General features: G+C 41.0%; 1 protein-coding gene across 1 annotated transcript; it reads right to left on the reverse strand.

Moving 5' to 3' along the window:
- Positions 1–1516: 1516 nt before the first annotated feature.
- DLGAP5 (DLG associated protein 5) lies at positions 1517–24923 on the reverse strand. Its single transcript, XM_066321548.1, has 19 exons — positions 24889–24923; positions 21894–22143; positions 20476–20696; positions 19916–20020; positions 19422–19506; positions 17630–17728; positions 16811–16881; positions 10201–10451; positions 9707–9825; positions 9507–9624; positions 9053–9138; positions 8353–8513; positions 7507–7599; positions 5903–6122; positions 4712–4922; positions 4292–4349; positions 3061–3214; positions 2646–2695; positions 1517–1973 (listed from the first exon to the last, which is right to left on the reverse strand). Exons 2-19 carry the CDS (start codon positions 22132–22134, stop codon positions 1851–1853), a joined length of 2466 nt encoding a protein of 821 aa, XP_066177645.1. The 5' UTR covers positions 22135–22143; positions 24889–24923; the 3' UTR covers positions 1517–1850.
- Between the last annotated feature and the right edge of the window lie 379 nt (positions 24924–25302).

The following is a 25302-nucleotide window of genomic DNA, read 5'->3' on the forward strand; positions in this document are numbered from 1 at the left end:
AAGCCTCACCAGGATGAGGTATTTCAGGACAGGATTCAGAGCTGGAGGAAGCAAAATCTGCAAGACTGTGGCTGGAGAAGCCATCCCTGTCCTTTATTTCTGCCCAACTGGGGGCCCAAAGCAGTGTATCCCAGGTGCATTTCCCCGCCCTGGGAAATCCATGGAGCCCATCCCTACTCCATGGAATAGGTCACGAGCCTTGTGCTGCTCCCCACTCATCATCCCAGTGTGAGTCAAGACTGGTTTCAAGGGTGGGGAGGTTTATTGGCAACTTCACCCTGTGAGTCAGGCTGGTAAAAAAAGAAGAGAGAAGTATGTTCCCTTTGCTGTGAGTCACTGGAGTCTTGTCTGGAAAACAAGAACAGTACAACAGCCACCACTGAAGTTTCCAAAGCTTTCTCTGACGTGGCTCGTGCTGTTTTATAACAGTGACTCCTTTTACACTTTGAGTGCCAAGTTACAAGCAGAGTCTTTAAAATTTCCAGCAGATGCAGCAGTCTAGAGCAGCACACTGTTACCATCAGCATGGGGAAGCTGTGGCTGCCCCATCCCTGGAAGGGTTCCAGACCAGGCTGAATGGGGCTTGGAGTAACCTGGTCTATAGAAGGTGTCCCTTCCCTCTGCCCATGGCAGGCGCTGGAACTTGGGTTGGGATCCCAACTCAAATCATTCCCTCAGCAGAAAAGTCATTAAAAGATACCTGAAAGGATCCCTGGAACTGGAGTTTAGTAATGAAGAAAACAGATTCCAGAACACAGCTTCCTCTCTTTATTCAGTGTAATCAGTACACAGCTTCCATCCAGGTTAAAACTTTATCCAGACAAGCTATCCTGGCAGTGGCAGCAACACTTTCTGCTGAGGGACTGAAATCTTTGCTTGGTTTGGGATCAAGGCTGCTGGAAGGATGTGTATGTTACACTCAGATCACTGGTACAAGAAGCAGCCCAGTGAGGTATTTGTTAAAAATGTAACAACTGGTGGTACTGTAATGCTACTCCTGAAATCCAGAGTCTATAGAACTGGCATGTTCCTTATACACAAACATGTTACAGTCTCGACTGGGAATGCACAAGGAACAAGATGAGAAGAGACTGAGCATAAACATGTTAAAAACAGTAGAAAACACATGTCCTTAATATACTCAATAGAAAACTGCATCTTTAAAGGAAGTAACATCAATGACTATTGCAATACATAGCCAAGAAAAGGTATTATCTGACTTGGAAATTCTTGTTCTGAGTTAGTTTCTGATATTACAAACCCAGTGGTTGTTAAACACCAGGAAAACTTTCCCAGGAAAGATCTGCCTGCATCCAACACTGCCACAGCTGGTGCTGAGGCAGGAGATAACACACAGACAGTGCAGCCTGAGGGTGCAGATGTACCCCCAGAGCATGGCAGTGTCCTGGGGAGGGAACAGGCTGAGTCTCAGCCCAGGTGCTCCCCCAGCAGAAACAGGGCACAAGCACAGCTGGTGGGGTGGGCACCTGATAATAACAATAAATCATGAGGTCAGTCAGGTCAGCATAGAAAAGTTTAAAGGTGAACAGCTTTACAATCTGGAGGAGACAGGAAATCCATTAAATGATACCAACATAAAAATGCTTCAGGTTGCAGTCAGAATTTACAGCCAGAGGATACAGCAGGGATCACCAGAACACAGCCCACTACTGATGTACAGCAGAGCCTGGTGCATCACAGCTGCACCATAAAATGATACAAACCCCATTATCAGATCCATTGCCACAGGTATTCTTCACCTTTCCACACAGTTTCAGGGTAGCAGACTGTGTTCCCTCTGTGGGATTCCTGTTCATAGCATTTACATATTTTGCGTTTAAAGTCACTTTTCATTGATCCCCAGAGGGACCAACAGGAGAAAACATGATGAGGTCAGTGAATACTTCAGCTGCTGCAAACTTCTGGGCTTCGGTCTTGACTGGAGTGAAGGGAAGCTCAGCATCCAGCATTGGCTGTGGAAGGAGCCAGAGTGTGGAGTCAGTGTTTGAGGAACACTTAAACCACAGAACACTGGAAGGACTCTGATTCCTCCCCAAGATTAATTTTGCAAGCTTATTTCCCAGGCATTAAAAAAAAGGTGATTACACATGGTCTGCGTTGAAGACAAGACACTCTTTACTCAAGTCAGCAATCCATTTTTTAAAGAGGATTTTTCACAAGAAATCCTACACCCATATTCTATTAATTCTATTAAGTGTGAAAGCTTTTGCACACCTGCTTTTCCTTGCTGAATGTTACTTCCAGTCCTAAATACTGAAGTGATTAAAAAGAAGTTGGGGTAGACATAAAAATTCCAGGAAGAAAAAAAAAAGGCTGTTAGAAAATATCTATAAGGAAATTTGTAAGAAACACAATTTAAAGGCTCAATCTGACAAGAATCAGACATTGTCCTGCTACAAATGTCTTGACTCATGCTACACTCATCATGCGCAATAAGGAATACCAGTGTGAGCCCATGCAAGGAGACAGCTGGAACGTGGTTTGTATTTGAAGTTACATCAATTGGCTTGATAACATCTTTAAGAGTTTAATTTTCTTTGTGCAGTAACTGAGTCTGCAGCAAAGGTGAATGGTCCTGCAACATGCAGCAGGTCTTAGTCAAATAAACTTGAAGGTCAACTTACCATATCAAAAGGCTTTCTGTCAATGAGTGTCAAATCACTGTGTGAAACATCTGAAAAAGTATATAATTAAAAAAAGTTAGTCTAATGCTGCCAAAGCTAAAAAAAAACTGTATTGTTTTCTCTATTTATTAAAAGAAGAAATCCAAACTCTAAACTGTATTTATTTCTTTATATTTTAGCTTTCCTCCTTCACATATCACTCAGAAACTGTCCAGAGAAGTCCAGGTGCACTGTTTCTTCATGTGTAATGTGTGTTTAAGTCACACCAGCTAAGGGTGGCCTTTCTAACAGCACACACAAACCAAGCTGACATTGATTCCAAAGAGTAATGTTCAGATTATCATAAATCCTAAGAACAACCAGAAGGCCTCAGCAATGCCACCCAAACTGCAGCATGCAGCTCTAAGATAAGCACCTGTTTGATGCATTTGTGGCTCTCCAGACTGAGCAAAGTTTGTCCCCTTCTCTGGGCTGCATAAGATGATGTCTTGTCCTTGCTCTGCAGCAGACAGTTCCATCTCTTCCATACCATCCACTGCTTTCGATTCACTGCTAGAATTTCCCAGAACCTGGAAAACAGGGATTTTCTCTGTTCCCAGCCACTCCTTGTCATGTCAGACCGAGTCCACACATCTAACCCACAGCCCACAGTTTTTATGAACAGTTCAGGAGAGATGGAGTTTTAACTCCAGGCATTGTACAAGGCACAGGCAGGGTTTAAGGCTGTGACTCATATCCCAAACACCCCTTTTAAAGCCTGAAAATCCCTCTGACAATATAAAGGAAGTTCTTCCACAGGAAAGAAGGTTTTGAACTTCAAGTGTTATCTGGTGACTTTTCCTCCAGAAAAACCTGTCAGCCACACTGAAAGGTTTCCCCAGAGAGTGCAATTACCAACAAGCAATTTCTCATTTTGGTAGAGAAAGGATGAAGTAAAAGGAGTAAGAAAAAAATAGTAACCAGGATTTTTAAGATATCTATTATATGTAGGGGGATGGGAGAGGAAATGACTGCTGCAGTCATCCCAAGCAGTAACAAATAAAATTTAAAGACTCCATTTCCAATGGAAGTTACTAAAGGATGATTGACTCCAAAGCACTGACTTTCACTGGTAGCACAGGATCATCTAAATTAGAGGCCACGTTCCTGCTTTAAGGCTACTCAAACACAGGCAATGTCATCAAGCCTTCAGACGTGTCAGGACGTGCATTTCTGACACTTGGATTAGTTCTTGCTACACCTTTAAGAAGATTAGGAGCCCAATGCTCTGCTATGGAGAATGCTCTAAGGAGTGGGTGCTGTTGCATTTAGTGAGAGTCCCTAAATGCACAAGCATTTAAAAAATCCACACCACAAAACAGGAGGTGGTGGACTTCTAGGAGCATTGCTTGTCCAAGTGACATATGTCCTCTTGGAGCAGGAAGGACCTCCAAAATACAGCTCTAAAGAGCAAGACAAGGTCCTCAAACTGCAGCAGTCCCTACCTTTGTCTACCCAGAGGTAAAAAGCACTGCCCTGAGGAATACACAAGATTTCTAAGTGAGGATTTGATCAGAAGTCCAAGTGTCTGGGGTAATCAAAAGAATTTTTCCTTTCTAGTAATAACAGAATATTTAAAACACATCCATGAACAATGCATGACTTACCTTATTTCCCTCTGCTGTGCCAGCAACCAGACACGTTTCTTTTGCAACCACAGAAATGCTGGAAGAGAAACCAAAACATTTTCATTCTTCTCCATCATCTTCATCAATCACCTTTAACCAGCCTCTGACTTGTCCAACTAATCTTACAATTTGTTCTGCAATTTTGCTGCCTTGGTTGGTACAGGTGAGCTACATCAAACTTCCTGGACAAACAATTCTACCTCAGCAGCAAAATTACATTTGGTCAAAGCTCTTAATATTTGCTTAAGGGAAGGAAAAGTCACAAGTACTTTGCAAAACTTTATCACTGCCAAATTGAAAGTAATGGTAACCTTTAATGGGTTTTAACATCATGTCTTTCAGTTCCAACTCTAAAATGATTTGTACAAGGTTAATTAAAAGCTGCTTTAACATGCCTACCTGTGTTCAAGACCATCAGGGAGTTTACCCAATGGGGGAATTTCTTCAGTGGGAAGTTGGTCCATTTTCAAGCTTTGTGCTGGGTGGAAGCCTTTGAGGCCTGATGGGGTTTGTTTTGCAGGTGCATCCTCAGGGTCACAGAGAGGAGAAGGATTGCTCAGGAGCAAACATCTGGGATTTGCCAGTTTTGCAGGGGTCCTTGGAAGCAAACCTGGAAAATGTGTTTAATGTTTCATTCCTACAGCAGTTTCCAGAAGCTGAAATGAACTGATCATTACGATTCTAACCAGGGACACAGTTGTTTTCTGCTTGCTGAATCATCTTATACAAATATTAGATGGAAACCTTATATACACTTGCAAGGAGAAATTGAAATTATTAACTTCCATCTTTCAAATTAGGCAATTTTAATAGATTTTAAAAGACACAGATTCAGAACTGATGTTTATAACAAATTTTCTGCTGGAGTTGGCTTAAACCCAGTGTTGCTCAAAACTTTTCAGGAGTTCTTCCCTACTAACAAGAGGCACATGAAAAATAGTTGTTAATTTTGTGATGAGAAGAGAGATCTATGCCCAAAAAAAGGGAATTTAAAATCAAATTATGAACTAGAAATGTGAGAGAAGCAAAATTACTGGAAATACTGGCTGCACATAGATGTCAATAAGATAAGATGCTGAAAATGAAGTTCTATTTTGAGCACCTGTTAAAAAACCTGAACTATTAAACAGCTAGCAAACTGGATTATTTTACAATCTTGTTAACCATGAACACAGATTATGGGTGGACTTTATTTGCAGTTTGAAGACAGTACTGCAAGAAGTTTAGTTTAAAAATAAATTCCCAATTCCTGTCCTACAATTAGATTATGTGAGCTGGCAGTGACTTTGATGAAGACGTTCATCAGCTGAATCTGGGAATGATCAGATTAGAATTTCATTACTAAATTGATGCTGGAAAACCATGAACCAGCTATTTCACCTCTGTGTAAGCAGGGATTTCATGCTGCCATAACCACTCAAATCAGCACATTCATGTACACGAGTTTACTTTGGATGAAATTAGTCACTGGTTGAAACAGTGTGACCAGCACTGGAGTTGTAGCCAGTATAAACAGCGCAATTCCTCTCCCCACTTTAAACTCTCTTCAGCACTTTCAGGTCACAGAAATCACGCTTAAGCTTCACCTACCTGAAAAGTTTTTTGCAGGGCTTTTAATCGTGAAAAATCCCACTTCAGGAACCACTTTTTCTGCCTCTGGCAGTCTCTCCCGATGTGTACCCTCAGCAGCTCCCTCCTGGTTCATTTTATTCCTCATGGCTGCTTTCACAGAAGCCAGGCGGGCCCGGGCCGCAGTTCTGGCAGCTGCTTCCACCTTGGGTTTGGACACTCCACTTGGAACTGCCTTTTTCTGGAATGGTAATAAAGCTGGGTCATCACACCTGGAAATTCTGCATAGGAGCAACTACACAGGAGCCTCCACACAGGTGCTGCTGCCACAGACACAGCAAGAAGCAAAAGGAGGCTCAGGGGGAACCTTCTGGCTCTGCACAACTCCCTGACAGGAGAGGGTCAGGCTCTGCTCCCAGAGAGCAAGAAACAGGATGAGAGGAACTGGACTTAATTTGCACCAGAGGAAGTTTAGATTGGATATCACAAAAAAATATCTTCACTGAAAAGGTTGTTCAGCCTGCCCAGGGCAGGGTGGAGTCCCCATCCCTGGAGGGATTTGTAAGCTATGTGGATGTGGCACTTAGGGACAGGGGTCAGTGGTGGCTTTGGCAGTGCTGAGTGAATGGTTGGACTTGACAACTTTGCCAACCTCAACAATTCTACAGTTTTATGCATCAAGGCCTCTATCCATCCCCAGCATCTCTTGGGCTGCCAGCCAGCTGCTAAGGTAAGTCTGTGATGACAACATTAAGAACTTTTTTCAAATGAATCTGCAGTTCAAAAATCCTCAATATAACCCTTTTTCCTAATATATTCTGAAATATTTTGGAAGCACTGGGATGCAGGGACTCCTAGTGGTAGGGACACAGTGTAACCACAGGACAGACTCCAGGAACTCAGTGAAGTCTTTCTTGGCATTCAGTTTTCCAAGGGAAGTTTTGTTTTGTACCACCTGAAGGGTTCTGGCATTTATGGGCAGCTCCCACAGACCACATTCCCTGTTTTCCCATGCCTGGAGTTTCTTATCCACTTTCATCTCCATCCTATGATTAGTTAAGCAGTCTCAAGGAACTGCACAGAATTTAGGCAATGCAAATACAACTCCATAGTCAGAAGCAATTATATATTTCAAACCAAAGAGTAGATAAAACAACTCACATTACAGCTTATTTTGCAATAAGCACTAACTTATTTTGGAGAGTGTCAGATTCATTTGTGCTTAGAGAAGCAGCAGTTTAAAGCCACCCATGGTGTTGGCTTAATGAGACACCATTATGATTGAGCACTCCCTGCTCAAAACTGGCAGTCACTCCCAAATTCCTGTGCGGTTTACCTTCCAGTTAAGTCAGTGGCCCAGATAAATTGTTTTACATCTGAAGGGTAAGTTTATATCCTAAATTTAAGAGATTTGTCTTACTTGCATAGAACCTGATGACTCCAAAAAAGTAATTGTTAATTCTTAGTTCTAATCTTACCAGCCAAAAGAGGCAACTGGGATTAAACCCACCAAGTCATACTAGTGCATGTGAGAGAGGTGAGGGAGAAGGGTGCACCTTGAGAGGAATTTCACTTAATATTCAATAAAGAAGCCATACAAGATGTGCTTTAGGGGATGTTCATACCTTGACAACTGCTTTGCTTGAGACATCAAGTGGCTGCCAGTCATTGTCTTGAAGCTTCTTCACATTATCAATTTTTTTATTCACATCTTCAATCTGTTGGTCACATTTAAGGAAAGCAAAAGAATACATTGTAAAATAACCTTTATCCAAACAAGCACAGGAAATATCGCTCAAATACCTCTGAAGAAGCAGATCAAACTCTTCTGCTTCCTGAAGAGAAGTACAAACCTATGACTAGGACCATAACAAATCCATCTCTGCATTTAACTACTTACAAATCCCTTTGCTGAGTTCTGATTCACAAACACTGTTGAGAGCCCTTTTGGTAATTCAGATTATATTTCATTCTGAAACTAAGGAAACCATCAACAGAGGATAAGAGATGAAGGTTTTCTACCACCTAAGCTCAGCCCTAAACAGAGTTACTGTAGTTTCTGCATTTTTCTTATACTGAAGCATGAATGCCTACTTTTCAGGTGAGCTCCAGGAATTTTTCAAGGACTGGGAGGTAGACATTGTGACTATATCTTCACTCCAAAACAGAACAAGATTTGGCCAAACATATTCATTCCAGAGACAGACAAGATACACAGGCCACAGGGAGACACAACAGAAGAACTGTTGGTTCTACATGAATTGTAGGTCATAGTATCCCAACTGCAACTATTCACTGTCACAAAGTGTTAAAAACAAGGATCTGCATTTTTTACCTTAAAAAAAGCCAGAACCTGAATATTAAAAAAATGTTAAAAAAACAGAACCTGAATATTAAAAAAATGTTTCAATGCTTGGTTCATAAATAACTCCATCAGTTTTATCCTACTGAGTTAACATGCAAGTACATACCTGAAAATTAATCATATCCCAAAATCCATCCAGGTCTGTACACGTTGTTTCTTTTTCACCTCGTTTAAATTCACAGTTATCAACCAGTCCTTCAAACTGTTTGAACCTTTCTCCTATGAGCAGCCTTGTCTGACCAACTGTGGTGCGTATCAGGTCTTTAGCTGGCAGCAGCAAGACAAAAAAATCCAGGATATCACGAATAAATAAGTGTTTTAGGGGTCTGGAATTTCTTGTCCCATCTATTGCAAAGCACCAACTCAATGCAGATCGAGGTTTCCTGTCCACTGAAATGCTCTGAAGTTGCTTCTTTCAAAAAAAAAAGATTATGCTCTCAAGCCTTAAAGGTAAGCATTTCTGGAGTCATCTCTATTTTCCCAGATAAGAGCACTTATTCCACATTAAAAACCAATCTTAGTTTTAAAAATCAGCTTGGTTTAAGTTCATACATTTAAATACATTTCAGACTGGCAATAGAAAAACTATTTTGATGCGCTCTTAGTTCACTTTATCAATCGCTATCACTCCAAGTGCTACACAAATTTTAGGAATAGGAGACATTTTGTATCTTGGGGCAGATAGACCTCTAAACTTTCTCTAGGACAGCTTTGCAGATTTTTTTTTTCTATTTTGCAAACAGAAGACACATGTCCTTCCCTCTGTCCCATTCCCCTTTCTAGTGCCTATTGCAGCTCACTCTTACCATCCTCTGGAATGTCCAGCTCGAGGTTTCCTTCCCACTGCAGGCACTGAGACAGCAGCCTCTCCGTCTCAGCCTGAAGAATGTTTCTGAAAATACAGGGATAGAGAAAAAAGGATTTGGAGATTTTCCTGACTTGCGGCTGTTAATGGTTACTATCCTTTTGCTCTCAGAGAAGCCACAGTCTTTGAGCTGAAGATCAAACTGTTTTATTTTGCTGAGTGGCTGAGGTGCTTTCAAGCTCATGGTCCTCAGGACAAGGTGTTAGCGTCCAGAATTTTACATTCTTTCCTTGCACTTAGAGCACAAAAAGGAAGACAGGAATGTCTGCATGCTCAGGTCACAGCTGACAGACACCAAGCACTATTAATTTAAGCTGATCTTTAAAAGAAATCTCATTATTTGTATAAAGAACCTTCAAATGGACATCAGGGAAGTGAAATAAGCAAATCCAAACCTGAAATAGGGCACATCATGCTCTTGCTCTCCTGTGCCATCTGACTTCACTGGAAGTACTGTTGAGACAAGACTTGCTTTGTTTGATCTCTGAGTGGAAGTTCTCTCATCTGATTCATCTGCCGAAAAATATGAAAGGATTTTTTTCAGAATCTGGTGAGAATTCAAAGCATTAGAATAAACAAAATGTGAACTTCCTACCTCCACCTTTCAAACTTGTGGTCATTTGCTGCTCTTGGATGCCTTTAACAGAATGTGAAGTTTGACCTTTTAAATCAGGCTTTGGTGCTTTAGTTTCACTGGATTTTTCAAATATTTTGCTGGAAACAAACCCAAGTACATTTAGTTAAGACACATTGAGAAAGTGACATCAAATATGGCAAATTTCACAGAAATGCACAGTTTAGAAGGCAAACCTCCACACAAAACTACAGAACTCAAGTAAATAAATCTGTGCAGATAGAAAGAGGGCAGAGTCCTTGACAGCTGCTCCTCAAGCATGGACAGAATTATGGATTATATCCCTATCTGCTGTTAAGTTCACATTTAAGCAATGATAGAAACCATAAGGATCAGCTGCTACAACACCACAACACTTAGTTACAAAATTAATCTTTCTATAGAAAAATGTTTTTTTGCATCCCCACAGAGAAGTTCACTTGCATTTTAGGCCCCATTAGAAGCAAGAATCTTACACTGGAGATTTTGAAAAATTCCACACAGCACTGGGTGTCAAAAAAGCATTTGCCCTTGAAGGTGACATGGGTGTCACAGTGTAGGTTGCCAATCCACTCAGAGGCTGAAACACAAAGTCTTGAGGTGCAAAGGAGGGTCTCCTTGGAGAAATAATGTTGTTTTCCACTGAGTGTTTGGAATCAGCTGCAGAACTTTTCACTCCTGGATCCACTCCAGCATTTGTCTCCACCTCATGTTCAGAAGAAATTACCTGTAACAGCATAGATAGACAAATCAAATCATCAAATCCAACATGTGTTTGCAATAGGCATGGGCTGAATTACAACATGAGTGCCTGAAAGCCATCAGGAAGATAAAGGTAAATCAGCTCCTAAAACAGCACACCTGGGCAGAAGTGATGAGTTACCAACAAGTCCAACCATTTTTGACATCTGCAAATCATTCTAGAGACAGAAGTAACACTTCACTACAAAAAATGCAACAATGCACTCCAGGGGTTAAAGCAGAACACCTTACCTACCAAAACAATAATTAAAATTGGCAAATGCTTGCTCCCACTGCTAGGGAAAAAAAAAAAAAAAAAAAAAAAAAAAAAAAGCTTTAAGGTGGTAAAATCCTCAAGAGCAGAACTACTGGCTCCAAATCCAACTAGGCCTGTTAAATAATCATAGTTTATGCACATACTCCAATCCAAAGAATGAAAAACAAGCTGGAATAGGCTGATAGCTGAGGAATGCAACCCAAGGCAAGTGCAGTAAGCACCACAGAATGTCATTAAAAGAGGACAAAAACATTAAACAATAATTCACATTCTTACAAAATGAGTGATCAGATAGTCACACAGAACACATTTCTGAGATACCTAATTGAGATTGTTAGCTCAAGCCAGCCAGAAAAACTTTGGGTGTTTTTCAAGAAAATATGCATCTTCAATCTACTGAAAGTCTTGTTATACTTCAGTCACCTCTGCTAGGAATGTAAACCTTGAATTTTGCTTTTAACCAACCTTTTCATATGAGCTGCCTGTGGTTACAGCAAGAGTTTACCCACTGGCAGGGACTCTTGCCTGAGAAGAGGTGTTTGTCCAAGGAAGATAAAAGTGCTCTTATCTCCTTTTTGGGCGTGATTGCACAATCTCAACACACTAAAGCACACCTGCAGTTGCAGGAACAAGGTGAGATGGGAGCTGTGAGAGGGAAAAGTGGAGCAAAAGAAGGAAAAAATCATGGATAGCTCTTGCACAGAACTGCCTGCACATGAATACATAAAAAATTCTGGAAGTGATGACACCAAGAACCACTGCTCTCAGCTGTAAACCATGCAGAGAATAGTGTTCTACCTTGCAGAGAATAGCATTTCCAGCTTTATTTTTTGGTGGTTCAAAACCTAAAATTGTATTTTTTCCTTCACTTCTAGAGCCTCATATTGTTACCTGAGCAGGAAAAGGATCCATTCACAATACACTTCAAAAAGGAAGGAACTGCAGAAAATTTACAGCTGCTTGATTAAACCAGTAAAGCAGTTTTGAGGGTTTTTTTGACTAGTTAAAACATCAGATACATGCCCTGCAAGAACTTCCTGTCTATTTAAAATCACTGTCCCGATCTTGATTAGTAATCACATCACCCATCAGTCACATTCATATCCATGGAGGGATTCTTGGGGTTGTCCTGTGAAGGGCCAGGAGGATTGGGATGATCCTTGTGGGTTTTTTCTATCTCACAGTATTCTGTGATTCTACATGTGTAGCAGAATTTCTTAAGAGAGCGATGACATGATTTTTATTTGGAGTAAGGTTTGAGCTACCCCAGCTGGGCCCCAGATTCAGGCCTGTGAAGCCTGTGGCACAGTTAGAAATCATGTTAAGGTATGCACATGGGACAGTGGATTTTCTAGGTGTTAATAGGTATAGTTTGTAGTGTGAACACATTAGCCCCCTTAAGAATGGGATAAACAGTGTTCGTTCGCATTTTTCCTAATGCTGTGCACCAATGAGAGAATCCTTGTAACTGTACACTATACTGAAGTGTATATAGCCTGCCATTTGAGACAGAATAAATGGAGAACGTATGTTAACCACATTGGTTGGATTTGCGTCGCTCTGTCCCGCATTCCCATGTTTTAAGGGGTTCCTTGTTTACGTCTGGCGCCCAAACAGGGATCCTGCGCTTGCATGCAGTTCGTTTTGATACAGTTTTTCGATGTTTCTACACTGCAGTGTGCGTTTTTATTATGACTCGATGCAGTTTTAATTTTGTTTAAATATGGAAGCCTCTGTGCTTATTCCTGAATCATGAACTGAGATGGTAGCAATTCTTGGAGCTGGGAAGCTGGAGAGTGAGGATGGCCCTGTCTGAAAAGCAGAGCAGCAGCATCCTGCCATGGTGGGAGGTAAGCCACAGCGTGAAACAAGGAAAGAGGAAGGAAAAAAAATGGATAGAGAGTTACAAGTGGCAACATGGCTCCTTTTGAATACTATCTGTAAGAGAGGCGAAAAGATAAAAGAAAATGCCTTGGAACAGCTAGCACTGTGGGCCAAGAAGAAAGGGAAGTTAAACAGACCGTCACTCGTGTTTAGTGAGACAGAGTGGCGAGAAATAGGAGAAATGCTGTGGGATTGCGCCATTGGAGGTGGGAAAGAGTTAATTAAAAAGTTTTAAATACCTTGCAAACTGTCTCAGCTGAAAAAAAGGCTGCCAAGGCCAACATTCAGGCTCTTGAGGGGACGGTGGACAAGACAAGGGAGGTGCAAAACCTCTCCAAGGTTAGTAAATTCTTCGATGTGTATAATACCCGCCCCATGAAGGGAGCAATGGCGCCAGTCAGTCCCACTCTGCAGGATGTAGTGGACTGTGTTTCCCAGGCAGCAGAAGTTTCCCTGCCGATGCCAGGACAGACAGAGAGAACAGAAGTGGCACAGCCGCCAGACCCCGGGAGCATGGTGAAAGATGAGGAGTCAGGCGGAGCTGAGGGCGGAATGGGGCTGGCACCGGGGACGAAGCAAGGGGGAGGAGTGCAAGGCAGAGACAGGAGTGAGGAGCCACAGCCCCTTCCCTCCACCGAGAACAAGGAAGCGGTGGAGCGCGCACAGGGGTGGATGGCCCAGGTTTACACAGCAGCATGCTGCAGCAGAGGTGGTGCGGCCAGCAGCTCACTCACAGCACATCACAGTGGCAGCACAATGTCCCCTTCCCCAGGACTCTGATTCAGAAATTTCAGAGGATCCCGGTTCCAAGTCTCCAAAGCAAACAGCGGTTGCAGAAAAAAAATCACAGCGTGCAAATGAGTTACAACAAATAATAGCCAAGCTTGCTGAGCTGTCAACCTGAGAAGATCAATTAGAAAAACAAACAGCTGCAGTTCCTCAGCCTCGGTCACAGTGAGGGTACATTCTCCTCCCATCCATGCCAACAGCTCCCCCTGCACCGTCAGTTTTTCCTTCAGCACAGCAGGTGTCGCTGCCAGCAATTCCAAAAAAATCCAATTGAGAGATGCTGGACTTGAGTTGTTAAAAATGCTATTTTAGATAAAGATTGGCAAGTCGCCAGTTCCATGGCCTGCTCTGTCATTGTCAGTAACAGGAATGCTTGTTGGGAACCGCACAAATGGAAAGTACTTCAGTCAGCAAAACAAACAGTCACTAATTATGGAGTCAGATCAGAAGCAGCCAGAAACATAATTCAATATATATTTACTGCAGATGTACTTTGCCCTGCTGATTCTTCTAGCATTGCATCTCTGCTGCTGACACCCTCAAAATTTCTCATTTTCAAAAGAGTGGAAGCGTTTGGCAATTGAAGAAGCCAAAAAACATCAAGTAGTGGGAGATCCTTTGTAGGGATCCATCCAGACATGCTAACAGGAAAAGGACCATATGCTATAACAAATGTACAACTTACCTATCCCACTGAAATCCATCAGCTGTCTCAATCGCTGGCTCACAAAGCCTTGCTTCTAGTTCCAGACAAAAAGAAGCTAGCATCCTATTCTACAATAAACCAAGGAGCCACAGAAGCCTATGGACAATTTACTGACAGACTGTCAGCTGCTTTAAAAGATGCACCAGATGTGTCACCAGAGGTGCACAAACACCTGTTTCGTTCTCTTGCTTTCAAGAATGCCAATTCACGCACAAGAACCATCCTGGCCACGCTCCCTCAAGACAGTCCAGCTGACCAGATGCTAGTAATAGCCACCAGAGCTGAACAAAATAACCAAACCGCAGTGTTCACAGCAGCCGTGCAGGATGCCACGCAGCAACAAGGACACATTACTGCAGCTGCTTTGTCAGGTGGCAAAACTAATAAGCCCAGCCACAACAAGAAAACTCTACGCAACAACAAACCAGTTGGCATTATTTGTTTCCGATGTGGCAAAACAGGCCATTTCAAACAAGCCTGTCAAAAAACTGTGTGGTGTCACAAATGTAACCTTGACACCCATGCCACTGAAGCTTGTCACAAGATACCAGATAGCAGTGATGATGATGTTGACAACAGTGACTTACCTAGAGCATCCTGTGACAGCTCTGAAACTGATGATGATTGATTTTATAGAGTGCAGAAAAAATAGTTTATATAATCATAGTTATAAGATTAAGTTTAGCATAAGCTGTAATTAGTATTTTGGATTAAGTAATAACCGGCCATTGTTTTTCCTTGATTAAGAACTACAAGAGACATAAAATATGAGAAAAATGTTGTGGGTTAGAATGTTTGTTTTAAGCAGTGTTTTGGCAAAGAAAGTATCTGGATTGCTTAACATTGACCAAAGACAAAATATGTGGGTCACTTGGGCCAATCAAACTAGACAAGATTCACTTTAGCTGTCTTTAGCTACACCGTCCAGTCCTTTATGTACCTGTTTAACTGGAGTGCCATGGAATTCTATGGCAGAGTTCAAAACTTGGACTCAAGCCAAAATACATCCAAATTTGAGTGAAGCCTGGAACACATGGTACAATAGGCCCACCGGTTCCTCCAGCACTCATTTTGTCAATTGGTGTGAGACCCAGAAAATTCCAGAGAATGTCTTAGCAGCACAAACTATTGCAGTTGCACAAAATCTTATAGTTATTGGTACTGAGCCACAAGAATTCAACCTTCTTGGTTGTGTACCAGGCAATTATTGTTTGATACTTGGACAGCATGTTGAGAAATCAGAGCTGTTATCTATGAAAGAAAAGCAGCTAAAAGATGGCAACACTTGGTTGTCTCCCAAATCCCCACTGTATTCTAACTATTCAGAATATTGTAAAAATTGGACTCAATCTGTAACACTGTTGACAGGTGCTGCAAGATTGCAAAATTGCCACCAGGAATCTTCCTCATTTGTGGAGATCGAGCTTGGTCTGCAGTACCTCAAAAGGCTGTAGGAAGTCCATGTTATTTTGGCAAATTAACACTGTTTGCTCCCACCATTAATCAGATTTTTGGACTGTCTCAAAAGACCCGACGAGCCAGAGGTAGTGTTTTCCAACTAGGCCCTGATTGCAAAGACCAAGTATTATTATGGGAGCATCCAGCTGTAATACTAGCTTTGATTTTTTCCCCAGGAGTTGCTACAGCGCAAGCTCTCGCACAGTTACGAACCTTGGCCTGCTGGACAGGAAAACAAATTAATATAACATCTAATATGTTGAGTGAACTTGCCATGGATGTTGATGGCATCTGTCATGGAGCTCTTCAAAACAGAGGTGCCACTGATTTTCTTCTCCTCACCCAATGACATGGATGTGAAGAGTTTGAAGGCATGTGTTGTATGAATCTGTCTGACCACTCTCAATCTACAAGTAGCTTTCACAGCTGAAGAGCAACATAAAAAACTTGTGGTTGTTGACACTCCCTTTGATAAATGGCTCAATTCATGGGGTTTTGCTCGTTGGATCAAAGACTAGGTCCATTTTGGTCTATCATACTTTTTATTGTTATTGTAGTTATTTTAGTTATTGTGCCTTGTTTTTTACAGTGTATGCAAAAAATAACTAGTCGTACCTTTGAGTCAGTCTGGGTAGCTCAAAAAGAAAAAGAGGGAATAGTAGCAGAATTTCTTAGAGAGTGATGACATGATTTTTATTTGGAGTAAGGTTTGAGCTACCCCAGCTGGGCCCCAAATTCAGGCCTGTGAAGCCTGTTAGAAATCATGTTAAGGTATGCACATGGGACAGTGGGTTTTCTAGGTGTTAATAGGTATAGTTTGTAGTGTGAACACTTTAGCCCCCTTAAGAATGGGATAAACAGTGTTCATTTGCATTTTTCTTATGCTGTACACCAATGAGAGAATCCTTGTAACTGTACACTATACTGAAGTGTATATAGCCTGCCATTTGAGACAGAATAAATGGAGAACGTATGTTAACCATATTGGTTGGATCTGTGTTGCTCTGTCCAGCCTTCCCATGTTTTAAGGGGTTCCCTGTTTATGTACATGAGCACTAAATTTGATTCTGATATTTAAAATATGGCAGTATCAATACATACAACTCCTTCCCAAATTCTAGCTTATTAGTGAAATTACTGCTTTTATGCTTAAGCACTTCAGCTACAATAACAGTTATTGGCTCTTAAATCAGTTTTACTACTTTTCCATTTCAACTGTTACATGACCTACCTTTGCGGGATCAGGTTTGACAGCCTTCTTCTGCTTTCCCACGTTTGCTGCCTTTCTCTGTGACTGGTTACCTACAAACAGAGACACTCCCAGAGGTCAAAAAGGCATCTGATTAATACAATCTTTCACCAAAACACTGCCATAAAAATCCAGTTGCTAAAGACAGGGAGAGACTCTCTTTAATTCTTGGGTGGGAGGTGGCTAAAGGAAAGAAATAGCATTGCAAAAGTTCATTCAAAAGAAAACCTGGCCTAGGATTTAACAGCCTAGTAACAGATGTATCACCATGAATTAAGTCCATTAAGTCATCAATCTTTAGATGTTGCCATATAGTAAAAATAAAAGTCACCTGATCTCCTAAAAGGTTAAAGACAAAGTGTCAAGCCAATTTGAGTTAAGATTTTTTTAATATATATAGCATAGGAATTCTGTTGGTGGATTGAATTCTAGTAAACAGGCAAACACAAAGTGAAATTCTAACCTGAAGAACAAAGGCTCTCATCTCTTCCAGAGATGTTCCTGCCTACACATTTAGTAATGACATGGCCATAAACAGCCACACACCAAATGCCAATCTTTACCAGTTCTGGCTTTTTTCTTTGAGTTTGTAATTACCATACGCACATGGATGCTCCCCACTGATGTGTTTTGTGGGAAACTGTCCAGTGTTGGTTTCAACATGTTGATGTAGATATTGCACTACAGTTCCAGACAAGAGTCTGAGTGATCCAGCATTTAATCCTTTTCTCAGATGATAATTTGGCATAACTTAAATGCAGTCTAAGGTACAGCTGAGCTACACAACCTTGTCTCACTTACCAGTAGTAGCAACAGTTGGTTTCCCCACCTGCCTGGCTGCAGAGGCAGCTGCTCTGGTGACTCTCACACTTGGGGCTGATTGGGCTGCAGTCTGCAACACTGCAAGAGAGATTAATCCCAGAGATGCCAAGTTTAATAAGGAGCTGCACTCAAGTAACAACTGAAAGTTTCCATTTTGTAGAAATCAGAAAAAGGCACCAGCAGTTATCAGTTGCATAGGTTTGCCAGAACGAACAGGGTGGGGTGGTTTTGGTCAGCTGAGTGCACAGCCTGGCCTTGGTATCCAGGCAATGCACTGCGGGATCCTAACTGGAGCTGGTTTTACTGGAAAGGTCCACCAAGGTACCAGTGTCCTTAAGGAATGTTTCCCACTCCTCCCTGCAATCAGAGTCAAGGTCCTCCCTGTTTTACAGATCAAGTTTTTTAGAGTAATATCTTTGCCATGGTTATTTGCACATCCGGGAGCTTAAGCAAACCATAGGTGTAACAAAGTGATGCCCTGGCCATTATATGAAAAATTTCCAAGGTCAGAATTTAATGCAATCTAACAAAGTACTCTTAGGATTAATTGGCTCTGAAATATTTTATAAAACATGGCAAGTTCACACACCATATTACCCATCTTAATAATTTTCATCTTTGTATTTTAGCCCTGTTTCTAATAGGTTTTTAAAATGACACGTTTTCCTGCACAGACAAATTTCATGGGAGCTCTTTATTCCATTCCCTGCATGGCTGAAATCCCCACTTGGTTACTGTTAATGCTATTCCTGTTTTTAATGTGAAGCTGTGATTCTGTAGAAACTAGAATGAAAAGTTGGGAAAAAAATTACTGGGTAAATAACTACAACATTGGATTTATCAAACATTCACTTCCCAAATATTTTTATATTGCTGTTTCACAGAATCACAGAATGGTTTGGGTTGGAAGGGACCTTAAGGATCATTCCAACCTCCCTGCCATGGGCAGGGAAGTTTAAGTAGATATAATGCATATTCTTGATTTAGAACAAAAGAAATAATTAATTTTAAAAAGAAAAAACAAATGGATTTAGAAAAAGAAAAAATTATTGGATTAATATTTTGCAAAAATTTAACATTTTAATTGTTATATCAAACACTAATAATACATCTTGCCAGTATTCATCAAAGACACTACTGAAATTTATTTAAATAAAGGTCTGCTGCTTGCTGATTCGATTAGATTAACGATGTGAAAGTCATTTCACTCTGCATTACTGAATATTTTGCATTAACATCAATATTCCACATGACTTGGTTGTATCTACTTACAACAGTATCACTGAGCTATGAGGAAGAGTTTCTGATTCAAGTATTATAATCCCTTAAAGGTAGCACAGGTTGTTTTGGCTTTTTTTTTTTTTAATTGTTGTTTTCTTAAGAAATATCGTAATTGTTGCACAAAAAGTGACAGACACAGAAGGTACTTGCTCTTTTCTAACAGCAGTCACTACCTGTGAGGCAAACAGAAACCTCGCACAGTTCCAGGAGCTGAGGCATCTGTCAGCTGTGCAATCTGCCCACTGACCTGTTTCTTTTCCCTCTCCCAGGGGGAATAATCAGTAACCAGGACTCTCAGGGTCCTGCATTCCATTTCCCCCAGCCTATGGAGGCCATAAGCTTATGTGACCCCTTGAGCCACACACTTGATAATCTGCCAGCTGCTGCCTTTTGTAGGAATGGCTATCTTAAAATCTCCTGCTTCCTTCCTACATCCAAAAATGTGGATCTTTCTCCCCCAAAACACCAACATTCAGGTTAATTTCCATACCTTTCTCTTTTTCTGCCACTTTGACTGTATTCACCTGTTTACGTCCTGCCTGTGTAGAGCGCACGCTCTGCCCATTGGCACTGACCTACAAGAAAAAAAACAGGTTTTTTTGTGAAGTATCAGTTTACCAGAAATTCAGCAGCCCAATTCCTTTCTTCATCTATCTATCCTAGATTACAGTAAAGGAAAAAGTCAAATAATTTTGACACAGAGGGTTTTAAAAGGCAGTAAGACATTAAGGATAACTTAGATTGGTTTAGGGGTATGCTACCATGCATTATCCAACTAGTTAATAGTCAGAAAAAGAATGAAGAAAAACATTTAAGCAACAGTTTAAGTATCTTGAAAAACCTGATTGAAAAACAGATCTGTAAAACCTGTGCTCTTTTCTGCCTAAACTGATCTAATCAAACTTGTAAAGAAACTACCCTGAGTCTGAAATTGCCTCCCTTTCTCTAAATTTATTCATTGAAGTTTGTATATATAAAACAAACCGTAGAGGATTTAGATGCAGTTGGTATCAGAGTTGGTATCATAGTTTTTCCTTCTTGGATCTTGGCTTTTGATCGAGTAATCCTCCCAGAGTAAGCAGGAGCTGCCTGGAAACATCCCTAAAGAAATGAGAGTTAATGAACTCCTTTTTCCCCTTGTCACTGAGAGCAAGAAGTATTAATGTGAAAAACAACATGTCTGTGCAAAATGGGTCAAGTGTGCAACCTGGAAAGCTTTCAAAGTGTGCAATCTTTCAAATCTGAGTTGACTAAATATGAACAAGTTACTAGTTCTAAAATAACACAGGTCTTTCACTTGTGGATGAATCATTCCAGTTTTTGAATGAACATAGTCACAAATACAAAAATTCACATATCATTAGTACTATTTCCAGCTTTGTTTAAAAAAGAGAATGAGCCAAATTCCTCCTTTATCATAACAAACATTAGTAAAGCATTTGCAAAATAAACAGCTTATTTGGAATAACACATACACACCTTGTAGATAAACAGCAGTTTAAATGGAGTACACAGACACAATTAATTTAGGTATGAAATATTACCCTGTTTTCCTTGTCTCTTGGCTTTGCTACTGCTGGTTCCTCAGCAGAAAGTGCAAGAAATCCAGGTGCAGCTGGTCTGTAGAGGCCAACCCTGAACACCCCTTTCTTGGCTTTCTCTCTCTGCTCCTGTAGTTTGCGAAGCTCCTTCTCCTCCTTGTAGCGCTGCAGCATCGCCCTGCGCTCGTCCATCCTCCTCTTGGTGGCTGCAGCTGAGGCTTGTTCTGTAGCAGACATGCAAGACAGGCAAGTTATAAAATCATCAGGATCCTGTTGAGCCAACAAGAAGTCAGAAAATTCCAATAAACTACTCCGAGCTAGTAGGGGAATGTAAATCAAAGAGCAGAACTGACTGGAACCTTTAAATTGTTTTAACCCTTCCCACTAAAATGGAATTCAGTGGTAAATTTCAGCTTATAAATTGACTTCCCCAAATATCCACCAGAGGATTATTATAAATTCACTCCCATTTCACAGGCTTGCAAGATTACTGGCATGAAAATTAACACTTCAACTTCTTATTTGGTTTATTTGTACCAGTTTCTCTATTCAAACACTTGGAATGCCATAGAAAACTGAGCTTTAGATACCAAAGTCTGACTCAGGTTGAGAATAAATGAGGCAGAAGTTACATGAAAGAATAAAACCTTAAGATGATGCCAAACTTGAATTACGTCTACCCGAAAAATTAAAACCCACTTAAAGTCGAAATTTATGAAGGATAATGAAGAAAAATGCATTAAATTTCATATTTGATATTATTACATACAGACTGCATTCCAAAAATCTTCAAAAAATTACTATCCTGCAATAATCTTCTGCTATCAAAATAGCAGAAAGGTGAAAGTATTTCTAAAAAAACTGTTAACACCTTAAAATATTAATTTCTTAGAACACAAGCATCCAGGAGAGCCAGGCGGCAGAATTCAGCATATCTGCAGGCCTTCTTTTCTGAGAGGAAAACAAGTTGTCAAAAACTAGCCATTTTCAAAATAAAATCATACTATGCATTTACCCATTAGTAATTTTATATATAATATAAAACTGCCCATTGCTAAGCACATGACAGGCATCAGTTGGATGGTATTTTAGATTGGAGGTTTTCACATCTTAAAGGACAAAGCAATCATGAAGGCACTTCCCATTGAATATTAATAACAAAAGGCATTCTTCCTTTAGCTGCTGCAGACAAATCAGCGCAAAGCTTCATCCATACCACTGGCACAGTGAGGGGGGTACAGCTGTATTAAGCTTTTATTGTCTTGATTTTAACACTTAGAAAGGCTGATAGGGTTTTAAATCTTAAACTTTTCTGTCAAATTAAAATGTTGACTGCTATTAGGTTTCTGTGATAATGCCACTAAACCTACTGAAAATTTTTAACATTAAAAAAAAAAGCTCTACAGCAAGTTTTTACTTACTCTGTCTCACATTGCTGTTCTCTTGAGAGCACAATTCCCTGGTTTCCTCGAGCTCAGAAATTTCCTTCTCCTTGGAGAGCTGCACTTTGACATCTGCCAGCCCGAACTGCCGGCCCTTCTCGAAGAGCTTGTGCCTGTTCTCCTTCTGCAGGATGGATTTCCTGCGGGCAACCTTGGTCCTCAGGGCTTCTGTGCTCAAATTCTTCTTGTATCTACTGGCAAACTGGGAGGTGGCAGCCATTCTGATGACCTTAGCCAACAATCACAGGGATTAGGAAAACGCTGTCACTGTTTGTTTCCCATTTTTGTTAAAGTTTGCACTTTAACTTTTCAGAGCAAATCCCTGAATTCTTTACTTCTGTATGTCACCAGAGAAAACTCAAGTGACAATTTCAGCAATGACTTTTTCGGCAAGTTCTCATTCTTTTTATTCATTCCACTTTGGTTGTTGAGTAGTCACAAGTCTGACAGAATAAGGAAGGGACACTGCACCCATGCCTGGGATTGGCGGGGCTGCTTGCTCCACAGCTGTTTTCCACATTAAGGAGATGAGCAAGTAAATGACAAGGCTGTATGGACAATACTTGGAAGCAACATTCCATTTAGATTAGACCTATCTGATAGCAAGGAATTTTGCAGCAGAGTACTCAGAACCAGGATGTAACTGCAATACAATACTGGTTACTTCAAACAGCATTTTCCCCATCATTTTTAACCTGAGGAAGCCTTAAGCCAATTGTCAGTTGGTTTGCACTTACTGCACTAACTGTCTCTAAAGGGGCTCCAGGAGAGGGACATTGGGCAAGGGCCTGGAGTGACAGGACAAGGGGGAAAAATGTAAACAGACAGAGGGCAGGGTTAGATGGGGTACTGGGAAGAAATTCTTCCCTGTGAGGGTGGTGAGGCCCTGGCACAGGTTACCCAGAGAAGCTGTACCTGCCCCATGCCTGGAAGTGTCCAAGGCCAGGTTGGGTGGGGTTTGGAGCAACCTGGGATAGTGGAAGATGTCCCTGCCCGTGGCAGGGCATGGGAACAAGATGAGATTTAAGGTCCCTTCTTACCCAAACCCTTCCGAGATTCTGTTATCCCGTGTCCTGGAATGACTATGATGCCTGTATCCCCAATTGTCTGTTCTGTGTGTGCTGTACATTGTATTCTGTACCTTTAAGAGTGGTTCTGAGAGTGAAGCAGGGAAAGAAAAAGTGTGCAGATTATTTTGAAAAACAGTGTTCACTCATCTGCATTTTTCTTTTTCTCTTCCTCAGAACTGAGCGTTCATCACATACACAGATAGCAGCCAGAGAGAAGTTTTTTTTTCCCTTTTAGTTAGTTTAGCTAGCTGAAATAAAAAAGCTTCCTGGACTGTGTTTTTCCTTCTTCTTGGAATTGTTTAAGTTTGCTCTGTACTAAAAACCCAGAGGAGGACCAGGATCTGGCACCCACAGCCCACTGGGGCCTGGACCTTGGCATTTTCCAACACCAAAAAGACTGGAATTAATAAGAAACTGAAAGAGCCAAACTAACTCCTAGCAAGGACTTCCTCAGTTTTACCATCTCTCTTCAAAGCAGATTGTTTTAAGAAGTTTTATTGTTTCATATTTTTTCATTCCTCATGCTTGTGGGCATTCTGTTTGTTAAATAAACAATTTTTTCCACTCTTCTCTGAGGAAATACTTTTTCCCAGACCGGCTGGGAGAAAGGACCATTTGAGTTTGCTCTCCAGAGAAACTCCATTCAGAGGTTTCCTCTCAAATTTGCCCTAAACCAAGACACCCTGCATCCCCACTAAAACTTGCCTTTTCAGGGCTTTCCACCTCAGCCATGGTCTTTCACACATTTCATCTTCCACCATTAACAGGAAACAGCTTTACAGTAACCAGGGTGACAGAGCTAAACTAAACAGCCAACAGTTGTTAATTAATTGGTAATTTAGTCATTTACTGAGGTTCTTAATTTCAGGACAGCGAGAAGGAACCATCAGTGAACTGAACTGAAAAGCCTTGACAATAGGTGCACAGGATTTCTTAAAGTCCATCCCCTTCCTATCTATGTGTTACCAAAAGCAAAAAAAACTCAACAAGCAGCCTGGAAAACCCAAATGTTAGAAGAAAAAGCAGAGAAATAGAAATAATGTAGAAATAAACGGCACGTACTTATGGCAAAAGCAGCCAATGAGAGAACCTGAGCTGTTGGAAGAAGGAATACAGCCCCAGCCTGTTGAGATGCCATCAGTGCTGGCAGTGGCAGCTCCCTGTTCCCTACTCCATGGAGGGGGAAACTTGCACAGCACCAACAGCACCTGCACAACCTACTGGAATTGCTTGGAAGAGATTCTAGACAGAAACCTAAATCAGTGCATTTTGCTCTTTTTTTCTGATATGTTCAGTGCTGCAGGAGATGAAACAATAGTCAGCGGAAGTTAGAAAGCAAAGGGGAATAAAAATCAAAACTCAGATCAGAGACTAGATCTCTTCCACACAATCCTGGAAGAGCTGGTTCATGCTAGTACCACTTGATTTGTGAATATCTCCCAGCTTTCAAGAACTGATTAAAAATGCCATTTAATGACGAGTGAAAAAAACTCCACTGCAGTTCATAGGTCATATTTGCCCTGCTTTACATTTAAGTGATTAAGGGAGGTTAATTCATGAGCATCTCCAATGATCATATGTGAGCTGATACTGCTAGTAATTACAGAATTAGTCATGACAGAACTGTAGTAATTACATGGCATTACAGAAAGCCATAAAGAAAACAGTGGGAAAACACCTCCTACTATTTGTGTCCTAGAAGCAGCAGGCTTTTGAGCCCAGTAGATGATAAATACTCCTCAAAGCAGCAGTTTAGTATCTACACTCCTTTTTCAGAACAGAATTCCTAGATTTATGCTTAGACATGTCCTTTAAGTACAGCAAGGTTATCAGTGATAGCTGTGGGCTCGTTAAGAATGTGTATCATGTTCCATATCCCAAATATGTGTTTAGAACAAAAATACCTGTCTCCTTTTCTTCCCACGTTACTGTTCCCGTGTATCTTCGGTATCTTCAGTAACAGAAGCCTAGAAGATTAAGCGGTATTGAAATTGGCATAAACTCAAATGAAGACTATTAGCAAGAAAGGGACAGAGAGCTTGCACAAAAGATTTGTGACTGGCTAACACATAGTACCAAAATTTAAAGCTCATCATTTATTTTGATAAATAACAGCGAAGTAAAAGAGACACATTTGGCCAGCAACACCCTAAGAAAAGGGCAACATGAGCATGAAAACATTTAGGTGCTCTTTTAACCTAAACAGCGAGAAAACAGAGAAGGAAAAGCAAACATTGCTACGTTTAAAGGGGGTAGAGACTGGGTAAAACCTAGACTCAACGGTTTCCAGCCTGGCCCCAGGGGTCGGACCAGACGGT

This window comes from Sylvia atricapilla, chromosome 6, assembly GCF_009819655.1.
Source record: "Sylvia atricapilla isolate bSylAtr1 chromosome 6, bSylAtr1.pri, whole genome shotgun sequence".
In the NCBI taxonomy this organism is placed as follows: Eukaryota; Metazoa; Chordata; class Aves; order Passeriformes; family Sylviidae; genus Sylvia; species Sylvia atricapilla.

Coding starts and splice junctions, on each gene's coding strand:
- DLGAP5 (XM_066321548.1), bottom strand. CDS start 22,134: ATGGCTGCCACCTCCCAGTTTGCCAGTAGATACAAGAAGAATTTGAGC. Junction 10,452..16,810: donor TCAAACCTGATCCCGCAAAG/GTAGGTCATGTA, acceptor ATGCTGTTACAG/GTAATTTCTTCTGAACATGA. Junction 1,974..2,645: donor ACAGAAAGCCTTTTGATATG/GTAAGTTGACCT, acceptor CTCCTTCCACAG/CCAATGCTGGATGCTGAGCT.